This window comes from Aethalodelphis obliquidens, unplaced genomic scaffold, assembly GCF_003676395.1.
Source record: "Aethalodelphis obliquidens isolate GAN/ISIS:26980383/991018 unplaced genomic scaffold, ASM367639v1 scaffold16, whole genome shotgun sequence".
NCBI lineage: Eukaryota > Metazoa > Chordata > Mammalia > Artiodactyla > Delphinidae > Aethalodelphis > Aethalodelphis obliquidens.
This window is the reverse complement of record NW_020837960.1, coordinates 23,078,334-23,101,096: the sequence shown is the minus strand read 5'-3', so window position 1 is coordinate 23,101,096 and position 22,763 is coordinate 23,078,334. Positions and strand designations below refer to the sequence as shown.

General features: G+C 39.1%; 2 protein-coding genes across 5 annotated transcripts in view; one reads left to right on the top strand and one right to left on the bottom strand.

The window, feature by feature from the left end:
- NBEA (neurobeachin) overlaps positions 1-22,763 on the top strand; it is a 627,914-nt gene that overhangs the window by 419,267 nt on the left and 185,884 nt on the right. For all 4 annotated transcript variants that reach the window (XM_027116524.1, XM_027116522.1, XM_027116523.1 and 1 more), the window contains one exon: positions 8,990-9,126. In XM_027116524.1, coding sequence (XP_026972325.1) covers positions 8,990-9,126 — 137 coding nt within the window. The remainder of the gene's footprint in view (positions 1-8,989; positions 9,127-22,763) is intronic.
- Positions 10,854-13,234, bottom strand: MAB21L1 (mab-21 like 1). Its single transcript, XM_027116525.1, has one exon. It carries the CDS (start codon positions 12,820-12,822, stop codon positions 11,743-11,745), a length of 1,080 nt encoding a protein of 359 aa, XP_026972326.1. The 5' UTR covers positions 12,823-13,234; the 3' UTR covers positions 10,854-11,742.

Sequence of the window (22,763 nt, the reverse complement as noted above, 5' to 3'; positions counted from 1 at the left end):
ATGGCTTCTTTCCTTAAATCTCATGGACTTCAGACTTATCTTCTGCAGGTTCCTCACCTCTCTGAGTCTTCATAGAATTGAAGAGAGTCAGAGCCTTACTCTGGATTAGGTTTTGGATTAAGGGAATGCTGTGGCTGGTGTGATCTTCTATCCAGGCCACTAAAACTTTCTCCAGTCAGCAATAAGGCTGTTTCCCTTTCTTATCATTCATGCGCTCACTGGAGTAGCACTTTTAATTTCCTTCAAGAACTTTTCCTTTGCATTCACAACTTGGCGAACTCCTTGGCACAAGAGGCCTAGCTTTTGGCCTGTCTCTGCTTTCAACATGCCTTCCTCACTAAGCTTACTCATTTCTAGCTTTTGATTTTAAGTGAGAGACCTGTGACTCTTCCTTTCACTTGAATACTTACAGGCCAACGCAGGGTTATTAACTGGCCTAATTTCAGTATTATTGTGTCTCAGGGGATAGGGAGAGAGAGAGACAAGAGAATGGAAGGGTCCATGGAGCAGTCAGAACAAACACAACATTTACCAACTAAGTTTAGTCTTATATGGGTAGGGTTCATGGTGCCCCAAAACAATTACAGTATTAATGTCAGTGATCACTGGTCACACATCACCATAGCAAATATAATAATAATGAAAAAGTTTGAAATATTATGAGAATTGCCAAAATGTGACACAGAGACTTGGAGTGTGCAAGTGCTATTGGGAAAAAAAAAAAAAAAAAAAGCTCTATCAAGCTTCTGGATGCAGGGTTGCCACAAACCTTCAATTTGTAAAAAACACAGTCTCTGCCAAGTGCAGTGAAATGAGTTACGTCTATAGTATGCTTTAGAAGTCAAGGAGCTCTGGCTCAGTCACTTTCAAACTGGTATTCCTTGGAACACAGTTATTTTGAAATATGCTAATGAGAAAAGAGTATAGTTAAAGGTATTTGGAAAATTCTGAGTCTAAAAATAAAATGTTACGCAGATTGTGTGTTTTTTTTTAATTGATGGAAGGACTTTTCCAAACTTTTAGCATATTAATTAATATGTATGTCCCTAACACCTTGGCCTAAGTAGAGGATGAGGGTGAAGCCAAAAGGAGTGAATAGGAATGAGGAACTAAGAGGTGAAAACTGAAGTCCAGAAGCTTAACAAAGGAGAGGAGACCAAGATAAAAGAGCAGCTAAAGTGGAGGAGGGTAGGACCGAATGCCAGATGGAGAGAGTAACTGACTTGAACAGGAGGAAAGTTACATTTTCTGGAGAAAAAGGGATAACGATAAATGCAGAGGCAGAAAAATCTTTAGATAGAGGAAGACATTAAGATAAATAACCAAATTTCATTTTCTCCAAAATATGAATACTTCATTTATTATGCGGTCAGGATGGATGAATGTTCACATGTGAATTTTTCTAGGAAGGGGCCATATATTTAGTCATCTTCTCTAAGAGAAGATGTCCGAAAAAGGACAGACACCACTGCTCCACACTGTAATACCTGAGCTTTAACCTTTGGTTCATTGACCTAAAAAAATCTGACATTGGAGGCTACGTGTGTTTTCAGTCCCGTCTCACACTGCTCCCCTTTACACCTCCTAATCGCTGGCCCATCTTATTTCCTGCTGTCCACATCCTGCATCTGTTTGTTCAAACTCTTCTCCTACTTCACAACACTCTTCCCCGCATGTGCACCAGTCTGACTCCTACCCATCCATCACAGCTCACTTCAGTTCACTGCCTCACCCTGACCCCCCACAAAGGCTGGAAAGCATCACAGTTCTGTGAATGCCTATAGAACTTTTTTTTCTGTCCTTCTCTTGGTGGGAGGCAGTATACATAACAGTAAATACCTTTGAGTCAGCTCACTGAGTTTGAATCCTGTCTCTACCATTTCCTAGTTGTGTGACCTTCCCTAAGTTACAGCTCCCAGTCTCATTTTCTCTCTGTAAAATGGAGATCATAGCAGTACCTATCTCCTAGGTACATTATGAGGAACAAATGAGAATCATATACGTCAAGTGCTTTAACAACGCTTAGCTAAACCCTTCTCCCTTATGCCCTTTCTCCCTTATGCTATGCTTATTCCTGTGTATTTCTTATCTTTACTATGTATTTTAAGCTCTTTGTGGGTAAAATCCATGTCTTATACATTATTGCATTCTCTCTCAGTGCACAAAACAGTGTATAATTTTTGTCCACTACATGAATGAATGAATGAATGAATGCTGAGTTAAATGTCTCTCTAAGCATTTAATTTACAAAGAGGAAACAACTTACACACTGGGAAAAATATGGCAGTTATAAAATTATGTCATTTAAAAAAAGAATAGTATGCATGTAATATAGCTGGACTGACCAATTACATTATAACTCACTGGTTTTCAGCATATTTTAAATTGATCTCTTCTATAAAATGTAATGTTTTTCATATTTTTAAAGAACGATTTGAAATCAATTCCAGAAAAATATAAAAGATGTAATCTATTATTTTAATTGACCTTTTTACTATGACATAAAAATGCAACAATGGTGTATATCGTTTTCTATATTCTATATTCAATTCCGTAAACACAGATGCTTACTTACTGTGTGACAGAGCCTGTGTTAGATGCAGAAGATAATGCCCCAGTCTTCAAGTAGCTCATGCCAAGTGGGAGAGACAGCCTTCTAAACACATAATATTTGATATAAGTGCTGCAATAAAGATGTGCCCAGGAAACCATGGGAACTTAAAGACAAGGCACTAGTCCAACCAAGAGGTGCAAAGACCTAGTCCTCCTGGTACAGTAGATTTAAGTCATCTCCCCTGGTTTATTCACTTATCCAGTCTAGTAGGAACTTACTCTTCTTGATCATTAAATGATATCCTAGTGCTATAAAAGAGTCAATACTCTTCCAGAGAGTGAAAAGTGGATTCCATATGTTGAACTGAATGTGATATAACTAGAAACACAAATCTCAGCTGGCTCACTTCGTGCATCAAAAGGCAGCGCAAATTATCACAATGAACATAAAAACTATCACTGTTTTTAGTATATTTTTGTGCTGGTAAATAAGTCAGTAATATTTTACTTAGAGTGTATATGCTTCGTAAGCTTTTTCTTCTATAAAGTTTGTCTTTGTAGAAAATGCACTAGTTTCTGTTTGTTTCTTTTTAACATAAAGTATTATCTGTCCTACAAGGGAATCAAAAAACATAAATGGTATGTTAAAGTTAGAGCCTATCAGATTCTCTCTCAGGACTTTTAAAAATTATTTATTGTAAACACATTAAATGAGATTTTAGATAGATGTTCTGCCATGGTGAACAGATACTTTGTTAAAATGCAGCCTTCAATTGTTCTTATATAGAGGGCTCCATTCTTTCTGTTTCTGTTTCAGACTCTGGTAAGCTGAGTTTTACCAGAGGTAGGTTTGCTCAGATCTGAAAAGATTCATGGGCATTCTCAAGCACCTGTCTCATTTTGTACAGTAGTAATCTAAGGAAACCACTGCACTGTGGGGATGATTGATTATTGTTCATCTCAATCTAAGGATAGATTGTGTTCAGAAAGTCACCAGAGAGCACAAAGAGGCCACTTCTTGGGCACAGTGAGCTTGGTATAAAATTTGGATTTATGCAGTGTTTATATAATCAGTAGTGTGGTGTGTGTATGCTAGGGAAGGAGATAATAATGCTGGAAGTTAACTTTATAACACTTGGGTTATGTATTTTATCAGTTGTTCAAGTTATATTTTCCTGATTTAAGCAAAAATATTCTGTAACTCTTTTCATCACAAGAAAAGTTTTTGGAAATTTCAGAGCATCATTGTTCTGATAATATATTTGGACCACTAACAATATTCTCTGTACCTAAAGGAAAGCGTCACTGGTAGAGATTTTGTTACTATACTTTCTTTTTTTCTGAGGCATTTCAAATGCTTGAAACCCAGGGAAGTAAGTACTCTGGGTAAAAGGAATCTCAGATCTTCTGCAGCATTTTCCTCCTAACTTCCCTCTCCCTCAGGCTCATACACAGACATCTCCATTTTCTTAATGCCTAAAGTTTTCCTAGGATTCCAAAACAAAGTTCCAACTTTCTCATATTCTCATATTCTTCAGTTGCTTTGAGATTCAAACATTTTATTCTTTTAATTCTGTGGGGAAAACATTTTCTTTAAATTGATAGTACCCTACTTAAAAATAAGTCCAAAGCAGTGATAAATATTTTAGATGTGTTCAGTCACTCATGCTGTTAGTTATTTTCCTACAAATTTTATCACATTATAGAGCTGTAAGTTTTTACCTATTATATTTTCATCTTAAAAATTTTTTGGAATGATATCATTTTTCAGTAAACGTAAAGGATCTCAGATTAGTTTTATTTCTGCTAAATAATGCAGGATTTTTTTTTCCCATTTTTTTTGTTTGTTTATTTTATTTATTTATTTATTTTTTTAACATCTTTATTGGGGATAATGCAGGATTTTAAGTTTAGTAATTTTACAAAGATTAGTCAATGCTTATTATCCCAAAATAATGGTCTTTTACATGTTCCAAAAGCAAATTGAACATGTGGTTTCAAAGTGAGTTTGGAGTAAATCCATACAGCTGATAAAATTGTATTAATGTTAAACTAAGGTCAGAGAATATTCAAGTGACTCTAAAATACATCATAATTTCATGTACACTAAGTATAGTTTTTGCCAACTGAAAGTCATCAAATAATTGTAACGATGCCAGTTTTAATTAAACTTCAGCTCCTTGTCCCTATGTATATATATTCTTTGTCGTGCTTTATATTGAAACTTGTAAAGAATTTTAGCATCGTTTGAGAATTTAATCGCCATAATTGACTTTTAATAGCCAGAATGCTGTTGACCCCCCTTAAGAAATGATTAATTCCTGGATCTGAGGAAGAGAAAAGCAGCCCCTGACCTCAGGAAACAAATGGACCTGACCCTTACAAGGAGGCCTCGGTATCACTGGGAGCTGGCCTGGGGCTCACGGCTCCGCCATGGTGCTCTCCTGTTGGACATAAACAACCTCACAGAATACCAGCATCAGACAAGGCCACGTGATGATGTGAGGCAAAGAACAACTTTGTAATTTTGTCTAAGCACAGACAAAAACAGGGTCACTCTGCACAACGCCTAAACATTAACATCCCCCTTCCGTCATTATAGGAGTGACTGCTACTTCTTTGTCAATTACAGTTTTTAGCCTAGGTCTAGTCCTAGATAAGAGTTATTAAGATCTCCAATCACAGAATTATTGCCACTCCCTGACAGAGCCCAACCCAGAGCAAAGCCCTGCCTTCCTGAACCCTTCCCCAAATCACTTAACAAAAGCCCTGATCCTACAATACGGTAAGTCCTTTCTGATACCCTCTTACTTAGTCATCTCATGGTTCCTTCCCATGTTTCCCTCACTGCAAGTGAGCAATCAACCCAACTTTCTACACTACAGTTATGTTCCTGGTGGTCTTTGGCAGGAAGGTATTGACACATCCATAGCCCCAAAATTGTGAACACTGAACTGGTAGTTAAATAAAAATGTAAAAGAACTGTGTAAACTGTAAAGTTCTGTTTAAAAGTTGATGTATTAAGACTTATAGGCTTAGAATTATGTTTTCAGTAGAATCCTCCAAACCCACAAGTGGTTTTTAACATTCTAACTTTAAATTATATTTGATGAATAGTTCCCTTCCTAAATATAAAACATATGTATTTTCTACTCTAGGTTTACCCTCTCAACTGATTAAAGATCCCATGGCTCTAAAGAGAAGTTTATTCTTCTAAAGAATCTTTCCATTATGCTTGGGTGATCTTTGTTCTAGTTCAGATTTTAAATTAGCATTTAAATTAATGGCAAGTAATATCCCTATCCTTTCAAAAATAGTAATGGATCAATATTTCTTAAACATTATAGTGCCAGTTCTAAAAGGTAAATAAAATTATTTTTCCTTTAGTTACCACTTCAGATGGTAGAATTTTAAACTATTGTATGCAGCAATACAAGGGGAGGAGGTTTTGTCCCATCCATTTGTTTCACTGTCTTTTAATATCTGTCACCTTCTGTGTGTGCTTGAGGACATTGATATAATTTATCCTTTTATTGCCATAGTATTGATTAGAATGAATATATCTATACTCATACCCCAACTCACTACACCAAACAGTTATGAGATTAAATTTGTACCTAGTTATCGTCTAGAACAGAATCTCCCAGCTCACCATCTCTCTGATATCTAGACATGCTGCCCTTTCTAAACTACTTTTATTTGGAAAGGGATCCAAGGTTTTCAAATAACAAAATCTTCCATATGGAAGATCTGCTGGTTTGTGATTGTGCCTTATGTAAACATTTTAATATCGGATCCAGAGACTCCCCCAAAGGGGATTAAAACATAATCCCTCTCTGTATTGCTGTAGTGGATTAACTCTGTTCTCTCTGCGGCTGGTTTGCTCCCTGAAGGCTACAACAAAAAGACCCAGCGCTCCTTAAACATGCTATGGAATTGGAAGTTGTAATTGGAGATTTCCAAAGGACAAGGGTAAAAATGACACACTATTAAGGCTGAATATTTCATGAGTGTCTTTCTTAAAGAGGGACCAGTTCGAAGCCCTTTTATAAACCCCCAGAAAATCTCAATTCAATAGAATGAGATTGGAGTAAAATCAAAAGGAAAACGGGGTCGCCTTTCAGAAACGCAAACAGGTAGCGAAAATGTGCCCCCCGTTAAAAGTTCATGGAATTGTGAACGTAAAATTCGTAATACTGTATATCTCGATAGATTAGTTTGTATGGTTTTGATAATGTGTATCATGATTTTTTAATTTTTTTTCCAATTTGATTGGATATGTTAAATTATATTTTAAGAGAACGCAGCAGTTCGCCATTTTTAATGTTTTTGACCACTTATCGTCTCCAAATGCCAGAAATCTCTGTTAAACCAGAAATCACTAGCTTTCTGTGTTTAGAATGACGACTTTTCTGAGGTTTTATCAAGGCCCAACGATGTGTAAGAAGACACTTTGTTTCCGATGTGAATCAGGTCACCTTCTTTCTCACCTCACTCCGATCAAGAGTACACCTCCTGGATTTCTCCTGAAGGGAAATATGAAAAGTGGCATCCAGAGGAGCGTCCCGGTGGCTTAAGGGTTAAGGGAGCGGTTCGAACCGGCCCGAGCGTTGGGGGCTTCGGAGGGGGCGCGGAGGCAGGAGGCGCCGCAGAGCGCGCGCACAGACCCTCCAATAAACACAAAGGAGGGCCTGGGGAATAGAAACCCAAATCCACTTGTAATCGTACAAGAGATTCGGGCATAATTACTTGAGCAACCTAGATTAAGATTGATGAGCCTTTAAAGTGGCGCTTTAGATCGACCGCTTCGCCCTTTGGAAAGAAAAACCTTATGGAGCCGAGGTGGACCCCGACTCCGCTCGGCTCAGGCGGAAGCTACCCGCCCGAGACCCAGGCCGGGAGTCCGCGCGCCCGGGGGCCGGGCCCCCCGGAGCGGGCTCGTCGGGGATAGAAAGCCGTAAAGTCAAAGCAGGGGCTTGGCGTTAGCCTGACCCGGGCAGGCGGTCACGGTCGGCGGTGCGGGCTGACACTGACACAGTTTGCTCCATAGCCACTCGTTTAAGCGCGACAGCAGCCGACCGATTCCTCTCTGGTCCTCCCGCGGCAGAAACGCCCGGCTTTGTGCAGGACGGTCGTGGATTCGGTGTGTGCTGCTCCCTGGAAGCGCGAACTCCGCTGCAGTCCCCGCGCCGCCGGGCTGGGCCTGCTCGCTGCGGCCGGGGCGGTGGCGGTGCGAGCCGGTCTCCCCGCGAGGAGCCACCGCCGGCGGGGGGGGGGGGGGGGGGGGGGGGGGCGGCGCCCCCCCGGGGGGGCGCCCGCGGGGGGGGGGGGGGGGGGGGGGGGGGCCGGGCCTGGGCAACCGCAGGGGGCCTGCCTTTTCATTGCTTTCCTCCTGCTGTTACTGTGACTCATTTGTCTGCATTTGGGGGGGCGGGGGTGGAAGGGAATATGATGCACCCTTGCTACAGAAAAACAAATAACATTTTTTTGATTTCTAAGTCTTTATTTTAAGTCGAGGGTAGAGAAGAATGTCCCCCCTTCGGGGAACCTTAAAGGAGCAGTTAAGTAATGCCACTTTGAATTAATATTCTAATATGTGAAATTTGTAATTTTCGACTTTAACTCAGATGGAGGGAATTCGAAGTCAGCGCCTTAGTGGGCACACTTTCTAAAACATTTCTTTTACTGAAGCTTAGTCTCTCTCGTCCCACAAGTTGAGAAACCACACTTTTCAAATGCTTTTCTGAGAATCGTTTTGTTCAAGTGTCTTACAATTTCATCATTTTTGACCTATGCTCGGTGAGAAAAGTCACTGCTACAGTTTTCTTTCTTTTCTGCATAAAAATGTATTTCATGTCCGTGTTTGCGCGTATATCGGTGTGCGGTGCGCCTTAGGATGTCGATATTAATCTGCCTGCAAGATGCAAACCCGTTAGCGGAGTGGAATTTATATATTAGACCCTATACCCCTTCACGTCCTCCCGCCCATCCTGGGGGGACGCTGCTGCCCAGGGGGACGGGGTTTTCACGGTGGCTGGTCTTTGGGGACGGCGCTGACTGCCCAGCGCGTATCTCGGAACGCCGTTGATGCTCAGTGGAGAATCGGGGCCTTAAGAGAGTCCGTTCTGCACTTTTAAGCTGGTTAAGGTCAGCGCCTCACTAACCATGTAGGATTTCTAAGCAGAGGTTGCAGACTCGCTTACTGAAAGTCACTTATTCAATATTCTGATCTCTTGAGATTTTATAGAATTATTTGTCTCTAGTCTCGTTATAAGGTAGTGTGTAAAAGCTAAGCAGACTTATCTCACGTGAAAGACATAATATAGACACTATTTTTTCAGTGCATATCTAAAACTAAAAACCTGTGGTACCCTTCTGGGAGGGAGCGGGAGAGGGGCGCAGAGGCGCAGCCTGACTCCCGTACCCTCTCTTTCAGGCCCAGTTGTTCTCAGCACTCCTGCCCAGCTCATTGCTCCTGTGGTGGTGGCCAAGGGGACTCTTTCCATCACCACGACAGAAATCTACTTCGAGGTGGATGAGGATGATCCTGCCTTCAAGAAGATCGACACGAAAGTGAGTTTGAGTGATTCCGTGTACAGCACTGGTGGCTTTGTGGCAGGAAGTGGTTTTCAATTTTGCTTGGTTTTGAATGACAGTGGGGGAGGGGAGCACATTCTCATCCTTATAGAAAATAAAATGAATGAAATAACACATGCTCTATTTTATGGGATTGAATAATATATTAACTTTAAATCCTGTATACCAGAGCATGCACATTTTAACGGTCTCTCTATGAGTGCCTTTGTGTACACTTCGGCAGATTTGGTAGTGAAGCCAATTGCTCCCAGGTTCCTGGGGTACAGCATCTCAGGCTCTCTGGGAAGACTGGGAAAGGTCTCATGACATTTCTTACTAAGATCACTTTTAATTTCCAAAAGTGTACATTGCAGTATGAATAATAATTCATTAAAAGGTTGTAAGAAAACTACGGAGCACATTTAGCTCTAAATTCATCTCCGTTATTACATCCAGTTTTCATCTCCTGAAATAAGAATGGGTTTTATATGTGATTTTAAGGGGAAGAGAAATCAATTATCTGAGAAGCTTTCATTTAAAATGTGTATACATAGTACATACTGGCGCTCAGATGTTTAAAGTTTGTATTCTTCTGTGGGTGTAGTGCCAGACAATATATATTCAGATGATTTGAAATGCATAAATATTTGTTTATTATATCTTATTTTGTAAATTTTAAAACCTGAGTATTCAACAGCTCTATACCTCTACAGTGCTTCTGAAATCAATTTTATTGTTGTTTTAACTTTTATATTATCGTGCAATTTGTAAACTTTTTTCCTGAGGCTAAGAATTCAAGAACATAGTGTCATGCTAGATAATCAAGCGTCATTTTACAAAGATCTTCCTTTGAAGTATTTTTCAGAGGCAGTTGTTCTCAAATAGCGAAAGGCAAATGCTCCCGTAGATCCAGAACCTTATTATTTATATTTAATTTATATATAGAAGTAAAGCATTCTAAAACACTATTGGTAGAGTAGCAATTGAAAGTCTAAAATGTACCCCCACCTGAGTTAACTAACTACCCTAAGGCCCACAGGTGATTAGCCCCTCCCGCACTTGTTGACTCTTAAAATACTCTGAGGGATAATCACAGGACTTCTTTAACTTCTAGCTGCAGAAGGATGGCATTTTGAAAATGAGTTTGAATGTAGTGCATATGATTTTAAATAATTTAAAATTTGTCTTTATGCTTTTATCATTGGCTTGCCCTATGAAGTAATAAGTAATTTTGGATTTCTGATTCATTTATTCTGCCAGTGGAACCCTTACTGCATAAAATAAGGCTTGGCATAAAATAGGTCAGAAATTATCTTCATTTAATTAGCGTAGTTAGTTTTCATATACAAATTTTAAAAGTTTTATTAGGATTTTGTTAAGTTCATTTCCTCTGAGTTGGTCTGATTTTTAACTCAGCAACCTTGACTGTCATGACATATTTCATCATTATATTATCAAAAATTCTACAAAAATATTAACCCAGAAGAGCAAGCTTTCAAAGGTAGATTTAAATTGCGTCTGTTGTAGAATTGACTAGTCTTATAAGTAAGTCAGAAACTGACAGTAGATCACTGTATTCTGTAGCTATACAAAAAGAGCTTTTCGCCAATATTTTAAGGTTTTATTTTTAATTATCTCATTAGCATATTTCTCAAAAGGTTTAAAATATTCAAGTGGGTTCAGTTTTCAAAGTGAAGCATTACATCTTTTGACAGGAAAACAATTTAAAGTGAGACACAACAACTTTTATTTTACTTCATTTATTAGCTTCTAATTAAATAAAAACCAGCAACAGAAATTAAAATCTAAATCACAAAAGTAATTATCCAGTGTATTTCAAGTGCATTTTTCAAATATATAATTCAGATATTCAAGCGTTATTATATAAGCTGAATTCAAATTTCTTTGAATATATTTAAATAACATTTCAAGTATATTTATGGAATGTTAGAAATAGAACAAGCAATATATTTGAAACAAAATGTAAACTTTTTAAAGTTCAGACACTTTCAAAGACAGATAAAAGTACCAGGAGGAAATCTACCTTTAAATTATATCTTTGTTAGTGGAAAATGTCTGGAAGTATCCAAAATGGCCATTTAACTTCTGTTCACCAAATCACAAAACACCAACATCCACACTTTCAAAGACAACGTGAGATCACAATATTTGTTACAAATTAAAATATACATTACACTTTCCTTCAGATGGCATATCCAAATCGTGTTTACTCACAGCCAGATGCACCTAAATCGCCAGGATTGCTATAATCCTTTGATGGTTAAGCAGTGTTCACTGTGGTCTTGCATTACAGCCAGGCTGTTTTCCGGGTGTTACTGTGTCCTTTTCAAGGGAGATACGAAATCCTTTGTAAAGAATTCTTCTAATACTTGTGAGTTTGGGGTGTTCTCCATCCGCTTTCCCTACTTCTTTTTCTCCCCTTGGAGGGGTGGGTGAGATGATGCCTAAACGTTGTGTTAGTACTCCTTTTTAAGGAAGAGATTGTTTGCACTGTCCAGTGGAATATTAGATAGGAATCGAACAGGAAGTTTACACTTAATGAGAACTTTAAGAATAGTATAATCACATTTCGGCTCTCGATTCAATTGTCCTCTAAAGTTTTTCCAAACTTTTCGGGTTGGTCAGGATCTCTCTTGCCAGTCGCCACGTTTGTTTGGCAGCGTTCTCGAGAGCCGAGTGAGGTTTGCCTTGAAACAGATCTAAGTTCGGTAGGAAGTAGTGAGGACACCGCCGGCACTGCAGGCAGGAGATAAGTTGCAGCAAAATCCCGTTAAGCCGGTCACCCAGGCAAGACTCGTCCCAGTCCGACTCCCGGGGATGCTTTTCACACTCATAGGAAACCAGAGTCTTCATGTGGTAATTGTTCAGGGGCTGGCCTGGCAGTTCAAGGTGACGGTCCCGTAAGGTTTTGAGGATGGAGAGGCATTTCTTCCTGCAGCCCCCCATCTGCAGTCTGTTCTCTGCCTCCGCGAACTGCAGCACCCAGGCGTCGCTCTCGGCCGAGCTCTGCTTGCCGGCCAGGGAGTGGCACTCCTTGGACAGGAGATTGAACCCTTCCGCCTTGACCTCCGCCACCCGGTTGGGTCCCGGCCAGGGGATGTGGGGAAGTGGCCAGTGGGCAGCACTCCGGGGCCAGATCCCGGTGCATTTAAAAGCCGGGGTGATCTGCACCACGTACCTATCTCGGATTCTCAGTTTCACTTCGCTGGTGTCTGCCACCATCTTTACCACATCCCTGTAGCTACATTTGTCTACCGCTTGAGCCACCAGCGTCTGAAACCTGGACCGGATTTTGCGCGCCGAGAGGTAGCCGGAGGCGGTAATGAATTCCACCCAGAGGGACATGCTTCTCTTGCGCCCGTCGCTCAACTTCAACACCGCGCAGCCGGGCAGCGAGCCGTCGTCCACAAAGTTGAACACCCCCATTTGGTTAAGGTAAAGCACCACTTCAAATTCGGTGGGGGAGATGACCTCGAGGCCCTCGTAGCGATTGTCCATCTCGTTGAGAGAGCTGATGAACCGGGGCTCCTGCACTTCCACCTCCTTCAGGACGTCGGAAACTACTTTGCAGACTTCCCGGATAGTTTTGGCAATGGCAGCTTTCCTGGCTTGGCATTTTTCGTTGTAGTATTTATTCAGATGGTAGACCAGCTTGGCCTGGGCCGCGATCATGTTGGGGCAGAGATCCGGATTGTACACCGGAGTCTCGCAATAAGCTGTGGGATCCAATGCGGCTGCTAGAGCTGGAGCCAACTTCGGTGGAGAAACGGGCCGCCGCGCTCAGAAATGTATCAGAAACGTCTTTCCGAAGTGCTGCAGCGGTGGATTCCTAGCGCCGCTTTCCCCTTCCTTTTATCTTTGAGCCCAGCCGGTCTTAAAGTGAAAGGTTGTTCTCCCCCCTCTCTGCCTCTCTTCCTCTTTTAAAGAATCCTTGTGTGAGAGAAACACATGGAGAGATCACCTTCTCAGTCATAAAAACAAAAGTTGCGCTGAGACCCAGCAAGGCTCTTCCAGTAGTCAAAATAATCAACCCTTTCCGTATTTATTTACGCTTTCCCGTAATCATGGTGTGTGCAGGACTGTTAGTCAGATGGAGGAAAAGTGTGCTGAGTGTGTGTCGGGGGTGAGTGTGCGTGTGTATATGTCAGAAGAAGCTGCGGTTGGTTTGTCTAAGAGCCCAGATGCACTCGTGTGGAAATTATAAAGGCAGGGCCAGGCAGGCTGGCGGCCAATCGCCACTGGGCTCGTCACCACAGCCTCTGTCAGCTCCAGCCCGGCTAATTAATCCCCCCTCGTGGATAGAGGCACACAAACTAAAGGTGGGAGGCTGCTGCCGGGCAGAAAACCACCCAAGCCACCTAGACAGTTTTGGAGATCAAGAGGAATCTCTCAGCTTTGGTATTAATTGAAGCATATTGACGTTTTGAAAAGACTTGGCAAAGTGGTTCTCTTCTGTGCTTGAAAACCCTGCTTGTCTTTTTACTGAGGAAATGCAAATACAGGTGTACTAATGGTCATCCATCAATTGGTGAACTAGATGGGGTTTTCTAAAACAAAAGTCACTAACTTGCATTTAGAGGACGATCATTAATGCCTGTTAATCCTCGAGGTCTTTTTGAATGCAGGGTGGGAGTTTGCTCTTTCATGTATATGCAAGTTGGCTTTAGATGGACTAATACCTGTATAATTTTCTGGATGTTCTATGTTAGAATGATTTTTTTTAGATGTTATGCGGTGTTTTACCTATATTTTCTCTCATTTGCAGTTGTTGAAAGGAATCTGAAAATTATTGCTGTTAGATATTGTCTACCTCAGTTTAAGTTAGGATGTTTCAAAAACGTTTAGTACACCCCTCCCCCCATCTGCAGTGCTCTTTGTACTTTGCCCAACATTATAACCAGGACACTAAGTTTTGTACGCATTGGCAGAAATATTTGTGCAGTAAACTATCTCTGTGATTCAGAGGTTATTTTAATGTGAGTTCCTAATGAGCTGTATTTTAATACGTGAAAATTCAGGAGAGATCATCTAACCTACTGGCAGATACCTAACCTGAAAATTTGTAGGTTTGGGGTTTCTGTCTTGTTTACAGATGCATAATTAAGGGTATATCTCCTCTCCTAAGGGTCCTTAGTGGTCACCTGACAGTAGACTTCTGATTTTATACTATTTCATGTGACTTGATTAAGGGAAATGGTTAAGATTTTTAAAGAAAATTAATTTGCAGTCATCGGGGTTTTAAATTTAAGTATCATTTTTGAAAACTTTGAGAGAAATCAACATTTCTAAATTTGGGAACCTTGAAAAAGGAGGGGGAAATGGATTTATGTAGAATATTTTTTTTTCCTGGTGGTACCAACTGTGTCCTTAATGTACAGGAAATGGAAGAAATACTACTTAGGGGTTCTGTAGTTGTTTTTAAACCTAGGCAGATTTTTAATTCCCTACCTTTAATTTTGATGCCATCTCTTTCAAATTAAGAATATTTCCAGCAAAATCCTATAATTCCTGGAACAGGTTTGTAGGCACTTCCTTTCAGAGCCACTTGTAACAAGATTTTGTTCAGGGCTCCCTCTTTTTACTCAAGCTTTTGATTTTTTTTTTTTTTCTTCTTTGCACAGGTACAGCATCATACTTTCTTGTTATCCAAGAGTGGGAGATTTCGATTTAGCTTAAAATAGTACATTAGATTCAGGGCTCACGGCATCCACCTACTCTGTTCCCCAAGAGCCTTTCATTCCCTTAGGAGCAGGGATTGGGCGCACCCGCCAGCCCCTCCCCACTTTGCCAGCGATGCGGGTGAACGCGTTGCTACCTTTTGGCAGTTGGAAGAGGAGGAAAAGGAGGCAAATCAGAGCCGGAGAACCTGCGGCCAAGAAGGCGAAGATGTGCCCTGGTCTCTGGGGAAAAGCCACCTCTGTCCCCACACAGTGCAGGTCCTGCGTGCTTCCCGCTGGTCCCCTCTCTCCGCTGCTCTACACTCCCGGCCCATCCTTCCTTCTTCTCTCTGCTGCATGTCCCATAGGCAGGCTTTGGTGTGTGTGCGTGCGTATGGGTTATTTTAAAACCCTACTTAATGTCCCAGGTTTCTCCACGTCCGCTCCAGGCCAGGTTCTCTGCCCTCGCGCCCCCCTGCCCGGCCGCCACCCGGGCCCACGTGTGGTCGCGGCCGAGCCCGCGCTTTCTGGTCGCCGGCCGCGGGCCCCTGCGCCCCGCGCGCTCTTCCTTGGATTCAGGTCAGAGTGGCTCGGTAGAGACCTGGCCCCTCGATTTCTTGGGCCACCTGCAGGTGCCCCCGATTGTCGAGGAGGGGAGGCAGCCTGGGACGCAGAGGCCCCAGGGCCGTTCAGGGGACCGTGGCGCGGCCGTCCGGGTGGGTCTAACTGGAAGGACGCGAGGGGCGCCGGGCAGCCGCGCTGGAGCCAGGCGCGCAGGTGGCGCATCTTCGAGGCTCACTGTGCGGCTTAATTGGGTTAAAGCAAAGATAAACGCCAGAGCACTTCGTGCAAACTAATTGGTGTAACCAGGGCCTTTTCACTAACGATTTGCACTTTGAAGAAGAAAATGGATGGTGAGAAAAGGACTAAGAAACTCGTTAGTCCTAGAGTGTTCCCGGGAAGTGAAGTCATTCGGTTTCAAGGACGCTGGGACTGTGTTTTGTGAGCTGATTCCTTCAGCACCCTTTACGCAGGGAGCTGACAGTGATTTACATAACATAGGATTCAGGCACCCGTCCTTATCACTGTGGGTGAACTGGGCGCCCTAGAATAATATTTCAGCGCAAGTAGCGCTTGTTGCTGCAACACAGTGATTTTCTATTACACTGAACACGTGAAACGAATTGCCTTCTGTAGCTGATCCTTTCAGCGATGTCAGGCACCTCTCATTGTTGAAGGGAAAATTAAACTATTCTGAGTGTGCTTTCTATCCCGTAATTTTTTGTTGTTGTTGTTGAAATGACCTACGGAGAATATACAGTACATTTTTGTGTAGTTCTGCTGATTTTCATCTAGGCTTTGGAAATAGACTTGTTTTGTGGGAGCAACTTATTTAACTATTTTATAGTAATTTTTAAAAAATATCATTTGGCCTATTGAACTAGTTATTTTATGATTGTGTAATACATGGAGATAGCTTAAAATCGCTTTATTTACTTCTGTAAAGAGTTCATAAAACAACTCTAATGACACCAGTCTTAATTATATTATTTTTTTTACTATAAATATAATCATAGTGGTTAGTACTAGAATGAAAGCTTGCGTGTGTCCCATCCTTTAGGATATAAATGCTTAATTGTTTTCATTGGTATGCTCTTCAGACATCTTTGACATGAGCTAATAATAGAATGATAATTGAAGAAAACTGACCTAATTGAAGGAAAAAACCCCAAGAATCTCAGGATTTAATGACAGTATGAGATGCTTACATTTGAATGGTATTTGGGATTGTAAGGTCTAACCGACTTGACTTTTCCATTCTATTTACTTAGTTTCTATTAGGAAGCCTCAATATATTTTTTTTTAATACATCTTTACTGGAGTATAACTGCTTCACAATACTGCCCTAGCCTCTATCACACAACAAAGTGAATCAGTCATATGCATACATACATCCCCATATCATACATCCCCACATCCCCTCCCTCGTGAGGTTCCCTCCCGCACTCCCTATCCCACCCCTCTAGGTGGTCACAAAGCACGGAGCTGATCTCCCTGTGCTATGCGGCTGCTTCCCACTAGCTGTCTATTTTACATTTGGTAGCTTATGTATGTCAAGGCTACTCTCTCCCTTCGTCCCAGCTTCCCCTTCCCCCCAACCCTTGTCCTCAAGTCCATTCTCTATATCTGCGTCTTTATTCCTGCCCTGCCACTAGGTTCATCAGTACCATTATTATTTATTTTTAGATTCCATATATATGCGTTAGCATACGGTATTTATTTTTCTCTTTCTGACTTCACTCTGTATGGCAGACTCTAGGTCCATGCACCTCACTACAAATAACTCAATTTTGTTTCTTTTTATGGCTGAGTAATATTCCATTGTATATATGTGCCACATCTTCTTTATCCATTCATCCGTCAATGGACATTTAGGTTGCTTCCATGTCCTGGCAATTGTAAATAGTGCTGCAATGAAAATTGTGGTACATGTCTCTTTTTGAATTATGGTTTCCTCAGGGTATATGCCCATTAGTGGGATTGGGCAGCCTTGATTTAAAATGTGCAATTATGAAAAAAATTGGAGAAAGTCACAAGCATACCATTATCATAAATTTTAGGAGTATTAATGCATATAAAATGATTAACTATTGTGATCCTTAACACTTTCAAGCATTCAAAATAACAATGGCAAAATAATTTTTCCTGAAGTGCTAATTGCTAGGTAACTTATCCCTCCCTTCTGTAAACCTACATAATTTATATGAGACACAGAAAGTAATGTGCAAATAGGCACCTCATTAGGTTAAAGAAAAACTCTATTATGTTGAGAAATGTAGGAATGCAAGGTTTCTGTGTTTTAAAAAAACTAATTTAAATGTGAATTGCCTGTTCATGAATTTAAGCAATTGTGACCTTTCATCTGGAAAAATGTATCTGTTAGTTAGAGGATATGTATGCACACACATGTTAAATGCTCACATAGATATTGTTTTATGTTTTTTCATTATCTGCTGGCTGCTATTCTATTCACAGGTATTCATGAATTTAAAGTTTTATTTTTTTAATATGTGCTTATTACACTGGGGAGATGAAAAGAATATGAAGTTGAGTTTATTAAATTATTTATCCCTACTGCTGGAGTGGCTTTGAAGGCTCATTGTACGCATCTGATTTCTGCCCCCGTCTTCTCTTTTTTAAATGCACCCGGGCTATTTCATCTGTTTCATTCTGCCAGACACAATATATTTCTTCTTTTACACTAGAGAAATTAAAGACAGATATTTGTGCAGGGTTTTCTTTATGTGTCACATTAAATAAAGTAAAATAGAGGGAGTTTTTCTGGTAATCTAACTTGATGGCATCTATACCTTGCTTCCTGTTGTGACTCCTCGTATAAGACCGCCTAAAACAAAATAGCTTGAAAGCTTCCAGAGTTTCAATGAGTTCTTAAAATAATTATTTCATATTTTAATATCAGGTTTATGACAAAGTAGAGCAGAGAATTGAGGTCACTGTTTGCACAATTTAAACCCTATTTTATTTCTTTAACCAGAGCATCCTGATAATTGTGGTTAAGTTTTTAAAATTATTTTCTTAATTCTTCACTTGAATGTTCAAGACTGTTGCCTCAGTTTTCCTCATCCCCCTAGTACATGATAATATAGTCACGTTGGTAGTAAGGAGTTCTTTTTTTGTTTTCCTACAGTGTTGCTTAGTAAATTTGTTATTGGTATTAATAAATGTTGAAAAGAAAGTAACTTTGAGATTAAAAATGGAAATTGGAAGGGTACTTTACAAGAATTATCACCACTGCTAGATTTGCAGATTTGAGGTGATTCTGGATAACTCTGGCCAGAACCTTTCTTTTGGTAGAAAAAAGAAATTTAAAGCCTGGGTTATTTAGATAATTGTCTCTCTTTCCTCACTTCATTTGAATGTATACACAGCGGTGCAGGATATTTTAAGTTGCATCTGTAAACTAACAAATTTGAGGGGCAAGGTTGTCAACCGAAAGATTTTCTTATTCTTCACAACCATTCGTGATCTCTAACCCTTTCCAAACATTTAAGGATATTGGGGTCAATCAATCATTTGTTGAGTATTATGGCGGAAGTATTGATTCCAGTATTCCAATTCCCCGCTGACCCTTTAGAAAGTCACTGTTATCTTTATAATCTGTAAAATTTAAATTCATTTTACTAGATTTCAGCTTATGTTTTTAATTTGGATATTATAGACATATTGTGACAGGATAAATGGGCTCATGTGATTCTTTTCTACATGAATATATGAAAACTAGGTATTCCTTAACCCATTACTAACATGGATTTATAGACTTCTGCGTATATGACTACATCTTTAGTACTCTTAGTACGGTACAGTTTTATTGCACTTAGAGAAAACAATGGAATCAGATGTGATTAGTGTCTGTTAATCTGTACGTCTGTAGTGGGTCATCCAGGACTGCATAGCTCTCATTACTATCCCAGACTGTGTGTGATTAAGCCACTGAAAATGTTCCACGTAACCTTGAGACTAGAGTACAGAATGTAGATAATCAGCTTCCAGTGACTACATGTCTAAAGTAACATTTCCTATTCCTAATTTACAGTTTCAGAGCTTATTTTTTAATGAGCAAAGCAAGTCCTCTAAGCTAGGATTTATTTTTTTAATGATCAGTAACTGGAGTAAGTAATAATTTAAAAGGATAATTACACTAATAAAAACCTATTACCTTTATCACATATATTATATGCAATAAAATAAATACTTTATAGAAAAAGATGGAAATCTGTTTATGAATAGGAATTTCCTTTATAACTTCACATATAGTTACAGATTATAAACATTTTCTGAGAATAGATCACCTAAATAATATTTAATTTCCACTTATGTATGATTATTTTCACGATTCTAATAATACATTTCAGTGTACCTATGTGTACTATTTCTTGAAAGTGCAATTTTCCCATATGATTTGTCAAAAATGTCAAGTCAAAAGTACTAATAAGTTAATACTTTTTAATCTAGATATGTTTGTTTATTTTATCTTAACATCTAGATCAAATTAAAAGCATGAAGAGCGTAAAGAGTTTGTAAGACATAGTGTCTCTGAAAAAAACTTGTGAACTCAGTGGGAAAAAAAGGTATAGATTTATTATTTTATTTTTATGTGAAATCTATTTATTATTAAAGTCAGGTTCATTATGTATGTTTTGCATACACTACTGATCTAGTCTATGATTTTTCAATGTGAATGTTCCAGTCTATGAATTCTGACAAATGTGTACAGTCATGTAACATCTGGGACATAGAACACTTCCATGGGCACAAAAACAGTTTCCTCATGCCCCTATTTTATTTTTTAATTTGTAGATGTTATGATTCATTTATAAGTGGGTGTTTTAGTTTTATATCCAAAAAACTTCAGACTATAAGCACCTTTAGTTATTCCCCTAGAACTTACTATTTTATCATGCTTCTAATTTAAGACCAGTTTTAATCAGAGAGCACCAAAGTAGAGGCAAAATGTAAAATGCTACTTCAGATGTACAAGCAATAGGTTCACAGTTTTTATTTTACATGAAAGTTGTTTCGTTTCAATATGTGACATTAAATGCTTGGTAAAGAATTCATTTTCAAAGGAACTGGTAATATTTGTTATGCTCTCATGAATAAATGTATTAGATTTAGGAATATAGTTTACAGTTTGCACATCAAAATACATATTAAGAAACGGGTGTTCCTCATGTAAGTTAGCAATATTTGTAATGTTACTAGCTTTATGTCATTAGAGAAATAAATCTCCTCTCAGTATTTAAGTTACATTTTACTTTACATTTTCAGTAAATTAATCCTCCCTTTGAATGGTGGTGGGGGGGACAAGGCCAAGGAGTTTATTAGAGCTAATATTAATTAATATATACACATTCTTGGAACATATGCTTCGAATCCTAATTTTGTATAAATATACATTGTCACTTAAATTTAGATGGTTATAAATACTACAAACGAAGAATTCTTAAATTGTAGTAGTGCAAACATATTCATTGATAATGAAGCCCTTTCAAGTATTTTGCCTTTTTACAACTTGGAATAGTACAACTAGTCTTCTCTTTTCTTCCTCCAAGATATAAAAATACAAAATTATTTAAATGCTTTCTGTTATATATTTTTATTTGGCAATTATAATAGGAATTTTAATGTTATGCATGCTTACAGGCCTATTAAGAGAAGTTATTGTTTTCTTAATAATCTTAAACCATTTTTAGGAAGTACACTCTTTTTATGGTTTGCAAAATAGCCTGTGCATGCAGGCTGTATGTACACACACACACACACACACACACACACACACACAGTGTTTCAGATAGTAAAAGATTGAATTGGCCTCTATACATTTTTTACGTTAACCTGTTAAAAGGAAACATCCACTAAATATAGGATTCTTGTCGCCACCAGGATTTAATATCACATCTGCCAGATTGTTCTGTAATAACCCTTACAGTTTTCAATAATACCTTAAGAGATTGCAGCTAAATGGATTTTTAAAGTAGTAATAACTGGAAGTTCCAACAGTATTTATCCAGTTGTATATACTATGGCAGTTTTGAATGTCATGAGCTTTTAATTGCAAAATTAAGAAGTTTAAACATTACTTGTCATTCTGTCCATATAAGTAAAAATATATTGCTCAGTCACTCCCATACATCATATGCATGTGTATACATAAAAACACCTTCACTTACTTAAAACTGTTTTCACTTTTTTTGCAACAGGCCAAGGTTAAATTTTTTGCAACGTGAACCTGTATTTGATAAGCAAATTGCATAACTCACTGGGGCAGGGGGGAAGTGTGGGGTTTTTTGGTTTGGGTTTTTTGTTGTTGTTGTTGTTGTTTCCCCTTTTACTAGCAAATTCAGTTCTTCATTTGTTTTGCCCTCCACGCTGCATTAGCACAGTTTTCCCCTGTGTGCATCTGCCAGTGTACAATTTAGCCACGGGCATCTGTAGACCTTGTGGTGATCAGTATTGCAGGCAAAAGCCATATGTGTTTAAATAAAAAAAAAAAACTCTTTATTTCATTTGCTGTTTTAACTGGATGGATAACTTTTGTGCCTCAAGACAGAAGAAGAAAAAATACAGAAATAATTAATTGCCTCTATTCTTGAGGCAGTTTCCTTTCCCCCTCCAATATGGAATGCTTGTCAGCTTTCCTGATAAATGACTGCATGTATTTGCATAGATTTTACATTAACACAAAAATTAGTTTTATTTGTGGAAAACTAGTTTACATAATAATATAAAACCTAGTGTTATTGATTATGTTTCCAAGCATTGATGATTTTCTGAAGGGATTGTAGTCTTATTTTTCAAAGATCTGATCAACCTATTTCTTAATTTAAACTTTCTTTTGCTTTATATAGTTTTGCACTATACGTAAAAATGTTAAAATTTGAAAAATTATTTGCTAGATATATTAACCACCGCTGTTTCAGATCCATGGTGGGTAGCACTCATTTGGTAAAAAGATTCTGATTTTAAACTTTTGCCGAGGAATATTTTTAAATACACATTATCAACTACATACACCTCCAACAGTTGGCAGATTGCATCTGTGCCAATGATTTTAATTTTCATATTCATGTCATCAAAAGGATGTGTACTATATTGAGTGTGTGTACTTGAGTTCACTCCTGAGACATTATGCATTGTTTACAACCAAATTTAAAATATATCTGAGAACTATCCTTTCTATCTTCAGTCTGTTTCCTTAAATGTACTTAATCAATTGATCACCCTAATGCAGCCTTGAAAGAAAAAAAAAAAAACACTCTGCTGGAGCTATTTGGGTGCTGAAAACAATTCTCCTTCTCTGAGTGGTAGGCAGTAGATATGTATTCATACTGTAATCTGGCATCTTGTTGTCTAGAGGCAACCTGCTAATTATGT